This window comes from Phragmites australis, chromosome 24, assembly GCF_958298935.1.
Source record: "Phragmites australis chromosome 24, lpPhrAust1.1, whole genome shotgun sequence".
In the NCBI taxonomy this organism is placed as follows: Eukaryota; Viridiplantae; Streptophyta; class Magnoliopsida; order Poales; family Poaceae; genus Phragmites; species Phragmites australis.
The window spans coordinates 8,499,445-8,516,128 of NC_084944.1; the positions used below are offsets into that span (position 1 = coordinate 8,499,445).

Below are 16,684 nucleotides of genomic sequence, written 5' to 3' on the forward strand. Positions count from 1 at the left end.
GAACAACCGAAAATGAGTGATTTTGAAATGTTACGCCAAGTTATAGCTAAACTTAGATAACCATTTTTCCACACAAGCAGGGTATAAATAAAGTAACTTCCAAGTGGGTCCCGCCAATCAGGTGCCATGTCGGACAGCATGCGGATAAGAACGTCCATGTCGGACGCCACGCCATTGTACCCTCCACGTCAGTATGCTCCACCGCTTTAAAACCGGTCCCCTCTCCTCTCTTCCTCCCTGGAAATTCTCACCGAAAAAATCGACCCAAAAAAGATCAAAAAACCCTAACCGCTCTGATCGAATCATCGAAGGGTCGCCGCCCACGGCCATGTCTCCGGCGACCTCCGAAGCCCAAGATCGCGTCCCCGGTGATACGACTGGCGCCGTTCAGTTCTTTCAGTCGACATGAGGGCCCCACCGACCGATGCGTCCCCAGCGCCGTCGAGGTCGATGCTAAAGCGGCTGTTCGATCGCCAGCTCCTGCGGATCTCGCCGGCGGAGCGGCTTCCGTCGGCGGCGGGGGGAGAGAAGGATGAGGCTGAGCCGAGCTCCGTGTGCCTGGACGGCATGGTGCGCAGCTTCTTGGAGGACGGCGGCGGCACGGGCGCCGACAAGGCGGGGCACGGCGGGCGGTACTGTAACTGCTTCCACGGCGGCGATAACTCCGATGATGAGGAGGACGAGGAGGCAGCGGCGTCCTCCGACGTCGCCGAAACGATCAAGGTAGTACCTTGCTTCTTTGACTTCATCACTCTGAGTCGGCGGTGACTACGCTCGATCAAGGGCGCAAGAACTGACCTTTCCCCGGCTCGCACCGCTCGCCGTGTGCAGGGCCTCGTCCACTGCGCGACGCTCCGGGAGCGCAACCTCCTCGCCGACGTCTGCGCGCACCTGGAGCGCCACCGGGCCGCGGGGGCTCGCCGTCGCGACCTCCTCCGCCTCGTCGCCGCCTCGCTCCGCGCCGCGGGGTACGACGCCGCCGTCTGCGTCTCCCGCTGGGACAAGTCCCCCTCCCACCCGGCCGGCGAGCACGCGTACCTCGACGTGCTCCTCCCGGCCGCCTCAGACCGCGGCGCGCTGCAGCGCGTCCTGGTGGACGTCGACTTCCGGTCCGCGTTCGAGGTAGCGCGGCCCACCAAGGCGTACTGCGCCCTGCTGCAGCGGCTGCCGGCGGTGTTCGTCGGCAAGGACGACCGGCTCCGCTTCCTCGTGGCCGCCGCTGCCGACGCCGCGCGCGCCAGCCTCAAGAAGCGCGGCCTCCACCTTCCTCCCTGGCGCAAGCCCGAATACATGCGCGCCAAGTGGCTGTCCCCCTACGACCGCGAGGCCCCGCCACCCGTCGAGGCCGCCGCCGACGATGTCGATGGGGAGGGAACCGCCGAGGCGTGACAAGTGGCCATTTTTGGAAATTTTTGTCTTTGAGGAGAGTCTACCTGCAAAGTTAATTCTCTTCGATTTTACCATCTTTTTGGGGTGGTATTTTGGACTGCGAAGTGAGGTATGCATCACTGTATTGTTAGTATCACGCGAAACGGAGGGGAAAATTATGAAGTGTAGTGTTAGTTTTAGGAGAAGAAGTAAAAACAAACAAAATATCGGATTAACATCCAATTTTGATTCTTTTTTGTTTATTCTGATGTTTCACTCATCATCGAATTTGCCATGATAGATCACGGCAGTCTAATGCTTCTACCCTTCAATTCTTGTTCTTGTATCTAAATTGTCATTGGCCAGCAAATTCGAGGCACCGTATATGTCAAACTCTTAATCGTTTGAAATTTTAAATTTCATACGAACTGATTTTTTTAGAAAAATGTGTTTCACTTCAGAACGATTGCTATTTTTATCTGTGAAAGGCTACATTTTGGGAGCTTACATACGATATTTTTTGTTAGATACTCCAGACTTAGCTTCGGGCATTGCAAAACTTAAATTCCTCCCACTAGCCATTTTATATATATAAAAAGATGAATTCTTGTGAAATCTGGGTGAGGTGGTTGACCTGTCATCTCGCATATGCTCTCAAGAAAATAATATTCGCCAACCTCTCTTGATAAGAGAGAAGAAAAATCTACGGTGGTTGTACTGTGGAAGGCACCCAGCCCAGGTGCCGGTTGTTGCAAGGGAAGCAGCCGCAAGTGGCAAATATTTTTCCAAGCCGATTCCTTCCATCTATGGCTATGGATGGGGTTCTACATTTCTTCGAAAATTTGTTCGTTTTCGATTGGAGGGCTTAATCCAATCCAAATCTAGATCAAAAGATCGTCTGCACAGGTAGGTAGGTTGGGTCGGAGTAGTGATTAGGGTTCACAAATTCGTCAAAAATCACTTAAAATTTGCAGTTTCTTACTAATTTAGTCTGTACAGTAAAGAATGTGTAAAACCTAAATTCGGGTTTTTATGTGCTTTCAGTATCGGTTAATAAATTAAATAGCTAATACATACAGTATAACAGTTATAGTATTACAGTTAAACTTCAAAAATAATTATTAAGGTTATAGAGTGCAAAAGGTTTATAAATCATACTGTATATTACAAATCTGGTCGAGAGGCCAATAAAACACAGCGAAAAGCAAAAGCCCAAGCCACAAGCAGCTTAGGGTGCGTGCGTGACTTCTAAGACTATTCTTCATCCTTATCTTTACCTCCAGCGAAGTCATCATCGGCTTTCTCATCTGAATGACAGCAATAATGAGTACGAAAGGTACTCAGCAAGCCCTATAGTACTTCAAGTTGTTTGATAGATGCATAAATGGGTGATTCAAGAATAAGGCTTTACGGTTTAGTTTTAAGCGTAAAGCAGTTTATGGAGGTATCCAATTGTATCATCTATGATTGACTTTAAAACAGTTTAAAAAGATTAAAACAAGGTAACAAACTATATCTAAGGTTTTCTCGGTCCTGGGAGAGGCTACACCTCACTCCGTAATATCTTTCATCACATCTTGTGTACCTCTAGTACCACATAGATCCTAGCGGATTTAACCTGCAACCGCCAGTCCATGACACTCACTTATCAAGACACACGTACCAGAGTCTAGTCAAAAAGTTCTTCCTTCGCATGTCTATGACCGTGGACACAGCTATTCGAATAGATTTACACTCTGCAAAGATTGTACAGCTTTACCCACGCGATATGCTCAGCCTCCAACTGTTGCAAGCAGAGGAACGAATCATACCGAGACACTCCAATCACCTTTCCCGCTAGGTTTTTCTACGAGATTTACATCCAAGCGCCAGAGTTCATGTACTGAAGGCCAGTCCACTTTTTAAACCTAGGTCGGTACTAGCAACCTCCAAACAGAGGAACATTTGGTTACTTAATTGCTCGCTGCTCTCAACCTCCTAGTATGATGCCCAACTCCGTCCGGTGAAGGAGAAGTTAAGTCCTGCCCATTCAGGACGCATGGTTGCACGGGGGTTGCTAAGGCATAGCTGCGAAATGACTCGGTCCTTAAACGACCAGGGTAGGTATCTTCTAGTAATGAATACCACAAAGGTAACTCAAGCCTCTAAGAGTATCCTCGTCCAGAGTACTACCTTACCTGCCCCTACCAAAGTAGTTTTCACTCATTTTTACACATCTCCCACAATATCCTACATGATATCAAGGATTTCGCAACCATCATAGAATTCATAACTATCAAGGATTCATGGTATATGAGTTATCATTGATATCTAGCATGCTTAGGATTGAATACGTTTCCGAGATATCACGACGTCATCTGTCATTAATATAGATAATAACAGATAATCTTTAGATGATATGTGTTTTGGATGATAACATTTATGGCTTGGCAAGTGTTTAATAGGATTAACTACTGCAAGCAATTTGTAAAAGCGCACTACATAGCACATGCAATATAAGTCCAGTTTTAAGTTGATCATGTTGTTTATTTGAAAACACAGGTTCAATATGATCAAGGAAATATGACTTGCATTCTCTGAAGTTCTCTTTGAATTCTTGGTTGTAGTCGTTATCCTCCTCACTCTTGACACTTTCCGCGCAACACTCACAGAACTCTGGTTGCTCTGTAATTGTGACTACGATCAATAATGACTATACTAGAGATGAATCAAATAACACCAAATGAAAAGCCAATAAGTCCTAATAGATATCACAATATGATAGATGAGTAGATCTTGATTTTAGATGAATTTCAGCGAAAGAATCGTCAAAATCGGAGCCAGAACGGAGAAGTTATAGCTCCCGAAAGACTTAATCGAAAATTAAATTAGAAAATTACAAAATATCACTATTCATAGGTGGAACCCATAGGTGAGCCCATTGAACAGTAACTAGAGCCCACATGAACACTAACTCGATGGGACCGACATGAACAGTGCTGGTTTGGGTCGAGTTGGGCTCAACCCAGACCTAGATGGGCCTGGCTTGGGTTCGGATGGGTGGGGTTGCATAGTGCCAGGCCTGCACAGTGTAGGTCCGCCTGGGTCTTGGGCTAGCTGGCTATCAAGCTTGGAAGTTGGGCCGACCTAAAGGGCACGGCCACTGGGCGGCTGGGCCGGCCAGGCCGAGCTACGGCCCGCTGGTCGGTCCGTGCGAGCGCGCAGATGCGCGAGCGGCGGAGGGGAGGGAGAAAACGCCGACGGTGAGGAATCCACAGTGGCGCGCACTGGAAAGCTCGCCGGAGGAGCGCTTCAGCCGGGGCTTCACGGCGAGAATTCAACGCCGGGCTTCTATGGGACATGGCAGACTCGGTTAGGAGCATCTCGACGGCGGCCGGTGGCGAGAGGGGTGCAAGATGATGGCCGGAGAGGGGATAGGGGCACGGTAAAAACAGGCGGCACCTCCCCTACACGGGGAGGTGCCAATCCTGCAAAAAAAGGAGGCCTAGCGTGTCAAGGCATCACGGCACGATGGATGGTCACATCACACAACAAAGGCGCACGTTGGCAGCGACGCTTGCACGACGGCGGAGACAAACACACATGGCGGCGCACGGCTATACGCTAATCAGCAGCTCAGGGTGACTATATGCTATCTACGCAAACAAACGAGGGGACTGGGAGGCTCACCGAGTGCAAGAACGGCGACGGGCGGGGTGGTGGCCGGTGATCCATCGAAGAGGCAGTGGCTGAACTATTCGGCTACTGGCGCGGGCGGGCTTCCGTCGGGCTTCTGGCAACGGACAGCGGCACAGGGATGGCGAGGGATCCCTAGTGCTCCTCTGCAGCACGTCAACAGTGGATTGGCGACAGCGAGGTCGCATCGGCGGGAATGGTGGTGAAGGCGACGCTATGGTGGCAATGAATTGGGTAAACAGAGAGAGAGAGAGGGCCGGGCGGCTCTATTTATAGAGGGAGGCAGAGCAGTGAGGCGGTGCGGCGCATGATGTCGTGCAGTCGTTAGTGGTAGTGTGGCGGTGAGGTGGCGGAGCGGCGCCCACCATTTTTCCCACAGCATGGGTGCCTATGCCGTCCACACGCGTGCGTGGGCGAAGAGAGAAGAGAGAGAGAGAGCGAGGGAGCGGAGGGGTGTCGCGGCTGACTCGGTGGCGAGCGGCGCGGCGTTGCGCTGGAGGAAGGAGGAGAAGGAGGCCGGGCGGGCAGCCGATGTGTGACATGTGGACGGCCACGGTCGCGCGGGCGTGCGCGTGCAGCTGGCCAGTGCGGGAGTGAGCGGGCCGAGTGGGCCGAGCGGCGAGGTCGGGAGCGCGTGCAACGCGGGCCGGCGTGGGAGCTGGGCCGAGCGCGCGGGTGGGAGAGAGGAGAGGCTGGGCCAGTGTTTGGACCAAAACAGAGAGGAGAGAGGAATCCGGCCCGGGGAAGAAAAAGAAAAAGGAAAAGAAAATTTGGTTTTGGAATTAAATTCAATTGAGATATTTAAATTTGAATTTGACTTTGGATTTGGATCATTTCAAATAAATATATTTGAATTATGACTTGAACTTGAATCTTGAGCTTTCTAAGATGATTTGAATCAAGAAATTTGAATTAAATTGGATTTGAGACGAATGGAATCTAAGAGTAGATTTGAATTCGAGAGACATTCAAATTCAAATCTCCACACAAAGAACCATAAAGATCACAAACCAGAACGCTTTGAATATATACTTACGAGCATATATACTTCAAATATATATTGCTTGGTTTTATATTGGTTTAAATAATTAATTTTTTTTAATTTGTATTAAAATTTGTAATAAATTTACATGCTAAAACTCGAGATGTTACAGAATGTGACCGCATTTTGGTCCTATTCAAATTCAAAATTCAAAAAAATGATAAAATTCGTCTGATTTCTACCAAATTTCACCAAATTCGTACCGATATTTGTAAATTTCGAAAAATTTGTCGGCCACCTTATTTTGGTGGACGAACGAATTCGTGAACCCTAATAGTGACTACAGATCTATAACTGTTCTGCAGCTGTTGCCGTTCAATTGCAACTTGCAAGCTTAAATGGGTTTCCTTTTGTTGAGAGACGAATAAGCAAAATTAAGGTTGTTACTTATTATGTACTCTTTTTTCCAGCCTTATACAATTATACTTGCGGTTAGTGTACTCAGTACACGTATCCGATCCCACGACCATGTACGAATCTAGAAAATTATCACTGTTGTTACCAAGCAGTAATCTTGCTAAAACTATATCATCATCTTTTTTTTAAGTAGGATCTATATCCACGATCTTCATTGGAGGCAGTTACAAATGCATACTCGCGCGAGCGCGTGCGCTCGAACACGGGCCAGCTCGGACACCCGCGCCTTGCGTGCGCCGTCCTGGCCAACCGAGCTAACGCTCGGATGCAAACTATGTCATCATCTCATGTATAACAATGATGTTACTAAGATATTTGTCTAAGATCATTAGTGTCATAAGACACCAATGTTTACCCTGTGAATCCGACTGTCCCGACTATGCAGATTATTACTCGTAAATAGCAAATAGAAAATCAATAAATCATGTGCATCTTTCTTTCACGTATAAGCCTTTATGATGCATCTTTTTTTCGTTCATTTGGCTTTCTTATCGCAAACTTTTCCCGGAACAGGCTTTATCTAGACATAAAAACCCCCACGGAGCCTCTGCCTCCTGCTTAGAACGATCCAGCAATGGGTAGCAGCACCACACAAGGTAGGCCACAAAGCAAGCGGCGCAGTAAACCCTTGCGTTCACAGCTCGGGCACGCAGCTCAGGCAGGCCTGGATCAGGCGGAGCCCCGTTGCCCAGCCCGGCGGGCGGTGGTCACGCGGCGGGCCCGAGGTGTCGCGTCGCCGGCGACCGCTCGCGTGCGCGCCAGCCAGCCGCATTACTACCGCCGCTGCTACGGAGTGGCGTTACTGTGCCCAGCTTGCTGGTGCCGCTCTTGCTCACTGCTTCCGCCCGTGTTTACTGCTCCGTGCATGGCCTTAATGTAGCATGTCTGGGATTTTATTAAGAGCATGTCAAGTTTCAAATTTAGATCGATTTAGTGAGATCATGCTTGACTAACTGTTAGCATCGTAAAAGGTTTATTCATAACTTTAATTTTGACCTTTGGATGCAATGGACGGCAGATGATGGTTGATGTTTGGATCACCGATCGATCCACGTGACCAAGCCAGGAGAATATCTCCCTAGAGCCAAATAAACAAACTGCACTTGATCGATAGCCAGTGCACTAAACAATAACCCACTGGGGTTCAGTTGGTCCAGCCGATCGATGATGAGTTATCACCTGCTAATCTACTCCATGATTACCATAACCAAGACAGGTTCAGCTGCGCCAATAAATCTAGCTATGATCGTAGGTGATTGATTATCAGTGGCACTAAGGAGGAATAATAATGCATAGTTTAGTCTTGTCAGTGCTGCTTTAGTTAAGACCTTGGATCAACCAACCAACTTGGATTGCCCCAGTCACCTAATAAGGTAGGGGGGCACATGAAAAATGGCTTTGGTTAAGTCCAAACTATATAGTAACACTGACATGACAGTGCACCTCCTAAACACACACACACACAAGTGTAGAAACACGTCCCCAAAACCATTGGATGGTTCATCTGGCATCATGTCACACAATGGTTTTTTAGAATTAGCAGATCTGCATTACTAAAGGTGGGTGGGTAGGGATTTTGATTCAGTTTCTTGAGATGATGGTGATGTAATTGACCATTTTGCCATTGTGTTGATATATATATTTTTTCAATAACAACATTAAAAATTAGTGGTGATACAATACATGATTTCAATACTATATTATAAAATGCATGGTACCAACACAATATTACAATTAAGCTCCGCGCGGTTGGTGGATTCAGGGCAATCTGGACGGCGCAGCCTCAGGGCCAACTTGATGGCGCAGTGTCTAGAGCAACTGGAGGGTGCGACGAGCGGCATGGGCGGGCGGCGGGCGGGCCAGATCGATCTGTTCGGGGATAGGCAGAGAGCGGCAAGGAACGGGTGAACGGACGCACATTCGTTTTGGAACGTTGATCTAGTTGCATTTACGTGTAATTTCAGTTCAAGTCCAATGGGATGTTCAAAGCTATGCAGTCCGTTTATCTGAGAAACAACCACTGAGGCGATTCGTGATTCAGGGAGCTTTTTGGAAACAAGTTATTGGGCTCGTTCACGTGCGGGTGCCAGCTAGGAGCTACGAAAGGTGGCCGATGTGCATGGCGTGCAGCGCGTTGGGCAGACGGGCACACGGGCCAGAGGCGAAACGCGGGAGCGGGATTTTCAGAAACGAAACACATGCGAACGGAGTAGTACAGATTTAGTGGCATGAGGTAAGTTATTTCTACGAAGTTTAGGATGGTCTGTAGGACTGGAAGCAGGATGTTCTGTCTGGTATGTATTTTTTAAGTAATAGAGATAGAGATTTTGATCTGAAATGTTTCTTAGCTACCCGTTTGGTTTGCTCACTCACCAATTCTGATGAGAAACGCTGTCATTTCAGCGTGCCAAACGCGTCCTCAGTTTCCACTCACTACCAGTCAGATGTTATTCTTTCTAAAAGAATATTTCTGAAATTTGGTCCCTAGCGATTTTGCACCCCTCTGCCCTGAATTGGAACATGACTGGGTGTACAAAGTAGAACCCCTGTGCACCTAACGGTACCAATCCTCTCTAGCCTGCAGCTGTAGCCCTGATTAATATAAACACAGTGCATGTTAAGTCTAAACGTTCAATCATTTGGCAGGCAGGGTTACTAACTTCCAAATTGCGGTCAAGGCTTGGTAGATCTCAAATTCGTCCAAGATTACGTGAGCTGAAAGCCGCATTTGCTAGGGTGGGAGTCTCAGGTGGTCCTGCTGAGTGCCGATGATGCCAAGGTCCCTCTCTCTCTCTGTGGCTCGATTTTGAGGCTACTGTTACAGCACTTCCTCTGCCATTTTTATCCTCGAGGACTTGTCACTGCGATTCGATTCGGTACGTACGCATGCATTATTTCCCACTAAAAAGCTGGTAGACGCTTTTCAGTGGAGAAGAAGCGATTCTTGTGCAGGAATTGACAGTCCTGGGTTCTACTTCTTCTACGCCTATATATGGTTTCGAGTGATGGAGGACAAAGGAATCGTTTTTCGTACATAATGCGTGCGATGGAGTGGAATAAAGAGGAAAGAGGCAGCCAACGGTAAGACCGGGAGTCCCGGTGAGGAGACAGACATTGCTTCGTAGTATTTCTGTGCTTTCACAGCGAGCAGGGACTGCGTCTGCCTTGTGCAGGATAGAGGTATGACAATGGCGACTTGGACGAGCACTCCTTTTTCCAGGACCTGTTTGCCGTAGGATGCCTTCATCTTGGGCCCAACGCTTCCATCGACTTGCAAGTATTCGAGTGTCAACTTGTGGCCATAGAACGACAACCAACCTGGGTCATTGGTTGAACCGGAAAAAACCAGAACCGGTGACTCGAACACATGATGTGAGGCAAAGCTACATGTACTACTCCACTAGCCGGATCCAAATCCTCATACTTCATTTCGTAAAATCAGAGATGATCAGTAATCCCTGAGATGATAAACACTATTCTGACATGACCACTGTAGCAAAAGTACTGTATAATAATTATTATAGTAATATTATTGTTTACAGAATATTGTATCATCGTTGTAGCACTAAAGCCAACCTATTTATCTAAGATTCAATGCCTCACGGTGGAGCCAACCAACTCGACTATGATTTATCTTTATTTTGTCTCTGCGTAACTTCAAATAATTTGCTTATTATTTTTAATTGAGCCGGTGGTTGAAACCAGTGAACCAGTGCTCCGATGAGTAAATCATTGAATCAGTGAGCTCACCGGTCTGTTTTTTGGTTCTATGCTTGTGGCTAGTCTAGTCTCTACTTAGTCTAGGGTTTTTTTTTTGAGAGGACTCTACTTATCCTAGCTGTGGGCTCGTCGGCTAACTGTCCATGCGCATGGTCTGTCAAGCGAGGACGACATGCCTGAGCCTATCGAATCCTTCCTTCCGGGATGGGATGGTGTTGGGCTCAGATGTTCATTTCCTTCTCTGTCTCTTCAACCACAACGTCCAGTTTGAGTTGGAGCATCCCCTCGTCTTCTTTTCAGCTTCCGGCCTTGCCAAATACGCCTTGGAATCGCCAAACATCTCTCTTTTTCTTTTCTTTTTCTTTAAATGATTTTATGCCAGGAGCTGTTGTGCCCACTTGATTATTCTAGTTCCCCAGTTTCACAGATGTATTCCATACGTTCCCCGGCTTCACAGATTTTGTAGTTATTGTCATGGTCACCACGAAACATTGGTGGCGACAAAACGACCATGGGCGGGCACATGCTAGGATATAGGTGTACAAACGTACATCTAATTTTTTTTTTGCAAAAATTTGATTATATATTATATGTAACAGTTGTTGATATCAGTAATTATTAAAATTTAATAATTATCTGTTGTATTCTCACTCAACAAACCATTCATACTTTACTAGATCTTTTCTTACTATCACAGTCTGCCATCTCAAAGCCTAATTAGCATTTGTAAGATGAAAACAGATCAGTTTTGGATATATAATACTCTTACCATATCCACATCTTTTTTTGTCAGATCCAGAGTCGGTAGCAAGTAATACAAATATGTATTCAAATATGGATTGTTTCAGAAATAAAATCAGATAAAAACATATTAAAATAGTCAAATATTACTCACGCACATGGTCATACAAGCAACAGATACCATGATAGCAATAATTCCTGTTAACGTTAAGATTGTGTGGATTTCATCTCTATTCCAAAATCATTCATCATCTTCACTAGGATAAACTTTTATAACTATGCAGATTCATATACATAGTCAAAATCTCACTCAGAGTACTGTTACCAATCACCATCATTTTTTTAAGGAAGCGATAAAAGCCTAAACGAGTCCAAACATATCTAACTTCTAAGCAAGTAGTATAAAACAAGATATGCATATCACATGTTCGGTTATAAGGAAAAGAAATTGAGAGCTATTTCTATTTCTTCATCGCACGTAAGAGGCATGCAAACTAGCACATAGAAATACTATAAATTTTAACAAATAAGCATAATATAGTAGGCTATAACTAGTAGTATAATTCAAAACACCACATTACATAAATAGATATAATCATCATACTCTATTCCATTAATAGTATTGGTTTGAACCAAAGACAATGGACCTAATAAAATATGCATAATATAATCTAAAAATCAGATAATACATATCCGTTGGATTTTTACAATATCATACTTGTATCATACCTATATAAAACTATCCATATCCGCACCCGCTTTTATATGGATTTTTAAAAAGGCTTACCATACACATATCTGTATTTGGACGGATCAGAAACTATTTGTTCCATTCTCACCCCTAGCCTGCTGGCCTAAATATGATCATCGAGCAATTTCTTTTAGCTACGTACATGTATTATTAAAATGCTAGCTCGCCGCTGCAAACGACGGCCGGTTTTCACTGAAAGTGCCGATATCTGGTTTGGTTGGCGACGACGGCCAACCGAAGCCGACATGCTCGTGTATATCCTCCCTGTTTTGACGCCGGCCTATAGACAATTCAGAGAGCTTCCCTTTAAATTCATGCTTATGATCCAGTGACCTTATCCCGTCGCCATCCGTGCTGAGCACCGAGCAGCTGCAAGCTATTTCGGGCGCCATGGAGCGGTGGCGGATGCAGCCGTGTTTGTGTGTATCCGCAACCGGTGGCCAGCAGCACCGACGGAGGCGTGCGACGGCGACGCCCTGCGCTCGCACCAGCGCACGTTTCGTTTGGACGATGCCCCTACCACGTCCGACAATACACACACGAGCATGACACATCGGCCCCGGCATTCAACTGGCGCTATTTTCAGATCCCAAAAGGCGCAGAGAATATTACCAGTGTCAGTACACGGCTGATGGGGCCCACAGCCGTGGTCCCAGTGTCAGCGTCGCACGTCACCAAAAGGTGACAGCAGCAGCTCGGCGGCTACTGCTGCAGTCGAACATAGACGCATTCTGTAGTTTTATTTTAGTCTGCAATTACAGGATAAAACATAGAAGCATTTTATGTTGCGTGAGAGAGTCGAATGACATTCACTTTGCTGTTCATAAGTCTGGAATCTCGGACAAATTTTTGGAGGCCCTGCAGCAAGGATACGGATTAAAGCCCATGCCACTCAGGAGACCTCACACATTTGCAGAACTCAACACAGATGTAGTGCCGGATTATAGCAGGGAATAATTTTATTGTCCATCGTAATCAAAAGGAGTACACGCAAATGTACCGATATAATAAATAACCCGATGACACACAAAAAAATATTAATGCTGTGGTTGATGAAGCATAATCATCTGCTAAAACCCAACGGGGGCCAAACAGCTTGCTCCTAGTATATTCTACCGTCCAAACTCTTCAACAGCGGTCCCATGAGCAGCACTGGAATGAAGCCGGCTCTGATCATCGACTCAATCAAAGCCCCTCATTGCCGTCAGCGGCGCGGAGGGAGCCCAGCTGCACCGGTGCCTGGGTGGACACCACCTTGGAGGAACCGTAAGCGGCGATGTTGACCCCCTGGGTCTTCTCCTTCTCGATCTGCTCCTTGATCCAGAAGTAGGTGAACCTCAGCCCGTCCTGCACAGCAGCATTTGCCGGTTTATCAGAAATTGATACTACTTTCGAGTTCTAATGGTTTAGAAGCAGCAATTGACACATGCGAATTGCACTAATGCATCTTTTGGGTAATGCCACGAGCTTGAATTGTGTTACCATGTGGGTTGGGGTTTGTGTGCCCACAGCCCCACCATGAAGACATGGGTATTTCAGAATTATTGCAATATATGGAAAGAGATCTAGCAAGATAGTGACATACCTTGAGCTTCATTGTCGGGGCCCAGCCAAGCTTCTCCTTGATAAGGGTGTTGTCAGAGTTGCGCCCACGGACACCTTCTGGACCAGGGATGTGGTGGATGGGCAGCTTCCTATCCTCAAAGCTGAGAACAATTTCAGCCATCTCATTCATGCTAACCATTTCATCGCTTCCAATGTTCACCGGCTCGCGGAAGTCTGACTTTGTCAATCTACAAGGTATTTATATGGTCTCAGGTCGAATTCCTATTTTTAATGCAGGCACAGGTTTAGTCTGGTATTTGGATAACATAAAACGTACTAAGTACCTCAGAACACCCTCAACACACTCGTCGATAAAAGTGAAGGATCGGGTCTGCAGACCATCACCCCACATCTCAAACCTCTCGGTGGAAGTCTGAGCCTTTCTGCAAAAGGCAGCTGGTGCCTTCTCACGACCACCTGTAAGAAAGATAACATTACGAATTGAATGATCGAATCATGAGTCAGGATAGCGTATGGAACAATGGCTAGAGATCTGGTGGATTACCTTTCCATGTCCCAAAGGGGCCATAGATGTTGTGGAAACGGCCAATGCGGCACTCAATGCCAAAGTCCTTGGTGTAGTGTTTGCACAGCTCCTCGGTTGCAAGCTTCTCCAAGCCATAGGCATCTTGAGGCTGTAAGGTAGGAGACCAAAGGAAATTAAATTTTAGTGTTTGACCATGTCTGACTAACAGAAAATTTGAGTATTTCAATGAACACACCTCAGCAGGCCAGGCATCAGCTTCCTTCAAGCTCACATTTGTTTCAAGCTGCTTGAATTCAGGGTAAATGCACGCACTCGAGGCATAGAAGAACCTGCAAGACCAAAGAGATACGGAATACGAGTCAATATGTGTTGGATATGATCATGAGGAGTTGAGAAGTAAACTATGCTTTTAACAAACAGAAAACATAAGTAATTATAATATCACAAAGTGCCCAGTTTTTTTGTCTAAAATAAAGTTCAGTTTGTTAATGTCAGTATCAACTTGACTGTATACAAATCTGGATTTACTACTAAATACTAATGGAAAATTCACCTGCTCAAACTGTACCCAGCAGAACATCAAAAATACTATGATGCTTAAGAAATGTAGTTTCTGTATAGTAGGTGTCATCTATTTGTTCTGAGAAAGCTTGAGTGGTTCATTACTAACTCCAAATAAACTCCCTCAACTAGACTAAGACGTGCATGTATTTATTCATGAAGAGGCCATGGCATACTGCAGCCAGACAAGAATAAAAGAAGCAACAGACCTCTTCACACCGCTGATACGTGCAGCCTCAAGCATGTTGAAACTGATCATGGTGTTGTTGTACATGATCACAGAGTGGTTTGACTGAATGAACCCCATGCCACCCATATCAGCAGCAAGATTGAAGACATGGTCGACGCCACTGGTGACCTTGAGGCAGTTGTCCATCACCCTGAGGTCAGCAAGGTGGAACTCATGGCAGAACATGTCCTCGGTCATGTGCTCATTCTTCTTCCAGTCAGAGGCGATGATGTAATGCCCCTCGCTCTTCAGACGGCGAGCAATGTGGGATCCAATGAAACCACCAGCTCCAGTAATTGATATCCTCAGCTTCTCACTCGGCCAGTAGGGCTCCCTCTCCAGCTCAGCATAGGTGTACTCGCCATAAGCGGTAACGGACTTCTCGCTGCTCCCCATTCTGTCATCAAAGGCATTTGTAGCGACAATCAGTATATACTAATTTCCAATAGATACATACGAATCGATAAATTTCTCTTGAATGGAACTCATGACAAAACGAGTTGAATAATTGAAGAGAATAGTTGGTGGAAAGAGAATCGGTATACGACAAACCAGAGTAGCTACGCATCAGTTGCTAGGAGGACAGCTCATTAATTCATCGTCAACGTGTCACATAAATTTCATATAAAAACAAGATAACCCCGTATGGACAGCCAATCACTGGCTGAGGGAATCTTTGCGGCAAGTGATGCATACTAGCGGCAAATAAAAATTATCCAATATGGTAGCAGGGAATCTGAATGCATTCAGTGTTTAAACTTCTTAAGTACCGTTGCAGATCCAGTTTACTTAAATCATTAGCATGACATGACGAAAAAAAACACGAAAACAGAGCACTAAACCTATTAACAAACCAATACAGCGCATGATACTATGAGTATGTAGAAAAAGGAGCATTTAGGCAATGAAATTCGGCCCTTCTTCTACTCTTGCCTACAGCAGAGTAGCAATCACAAGCATTTCATAGTACTTCGTTGCAAAATTGAGTAATTGACAAATCAAACTGCCGAAATCGAGCTACAGAACAACTCTAAATTTCTAGCGGAACATGAGCAGTGGATCTTGGCAATCCATGGCAGCGCAATTCATCAAAGTCAACAGGTAGCCCCAATCCGAGCGAGGAGGCCGCGGCTGTCGGATTCACAGAACAAAACATGGATGAACCACACCAAGTGGAACCAGATAGCAAAGCAACCGGGTTCAAAAACCTCCAGCTCGTTCGTCCAAGTTCATGTCGCCGTTTCCTACACGGCCTGCTTGGAACGGACGAGTCAACGGAGCTACAGAAATCCTAAAAAGATCCGAGCTTTCCCGGCGCAGCCGAGTCTACAACCCACGCGCGAGGACCCACTCGACCACGAATCCCATCCGAATCATGCATGCAGGCACACGCTGTCCAACCCAGAGTTCACGCCGCGGTAAACCAAGAACCAGAACCAAATCCCTACGGCCCGCTAGAATCGGACCGGACCTACGCAAAGCCGGGGACGGGGAACGAGATCTCGGCGGGTTTACCTCTGCTGTGTCGGTCGGTCGGTGAGGGAGGGAGGGACGAAGGGACGACGAAGACGACCCTGAGGCGGAAGGATAGGAGAGGGAGATCGATCTCCTGTGGCGCAGCGCACGGGGGTGCTTCGTTTCACTCTGGGGAGAGAGAGCGCCCGCCGTTTATTTATAGAGGGGATCGAGGGCCAGAGGAGATTGCTTTTTGGGAGGAAAAGCGACGAGGTGCCGAGATCGACAAGATTTCGTCGCGTCCTTTTTGGAAAAAGGCGAAACTTTGGCTCATTTCTACGTACTGTGCCTCTTTTTATTTATCTCCGGTGCATGTGGTTTCAAGAATGGGGCAATGGGCTCGGTCTTCTCCTCCTCGTTTTTTTTTGGAGGAATTCTTCTCCTCCTCGTTCCTCCACGGCGCATCGTCCGGTGAATATTTCATTGTTTAGCTTTTCCGATAAGTAGATGTAGGTGTTGCGGAGATTCGTAGTGAAGTATATGGAATTACCGTAGCGTTACTTATTTGAGATCGCGACGCTCGGATTTTGACGGGAGTTCTACGGGTAAGTCCTCTTGGATTCGCGAAGCCCT

At 46.6% G+C, this 16,684-nt stretch overlaps 2 protein-coding genes across 2 annotated transcripts; one reads left to right on the top strand and one right to left on the bottom strand.

The window, feature by feature from the left end:
• Positions 1-224: 224 nt before the first annotated feature.
• On the top strand, positions 225-1,700 carry LOC133908080 (uncharacterized). The gene is made up of 2 exons (XM_062350207.1): positions 225-723; positions 832-1,700. Exons 1-2 carry the CDS (start codon positions 406-408, stop codon positions 1,387-1,389), a joined length of 876 nt encoding a protein of 291 aa, XP_062206191.1. The 5' UTR covers positions 225-405; the 3' UTR covers positions 1,390-1,700.
• Positions 1,701-12,645: 10,945 nt separating this feature from the next.
• On the bottom strand, positions 12,646-16,274 carry LOC133907345 (GDP-mannose 3,5-epimerase 1-like). Its single transcript, XM_062349368.1, has 7 exons — positions 16,112-16,274; positions 14,577-14,993; positions 14,042-14,135; positions 13,825-13,954; positions 13,604-13,736; positions 13,300-13,507; positions 12,646-13,061 (listed from the first exon to the last, which is right to left on the bottom strand). Exons 2-7 carry the CDS (start codon positions 14,990-14,992, stop codon positions 12,900-12,902), a joined length of 1,143 nt encoding a protein of 380 aa, XP_062205352.1. The 5' UTR covers position 14,993; positions 16,112-16,274; the 3' UTR covers positions 12,646-12,899.
• Positions 16,275-16,684: the final 410 nt, after the last annotated feature.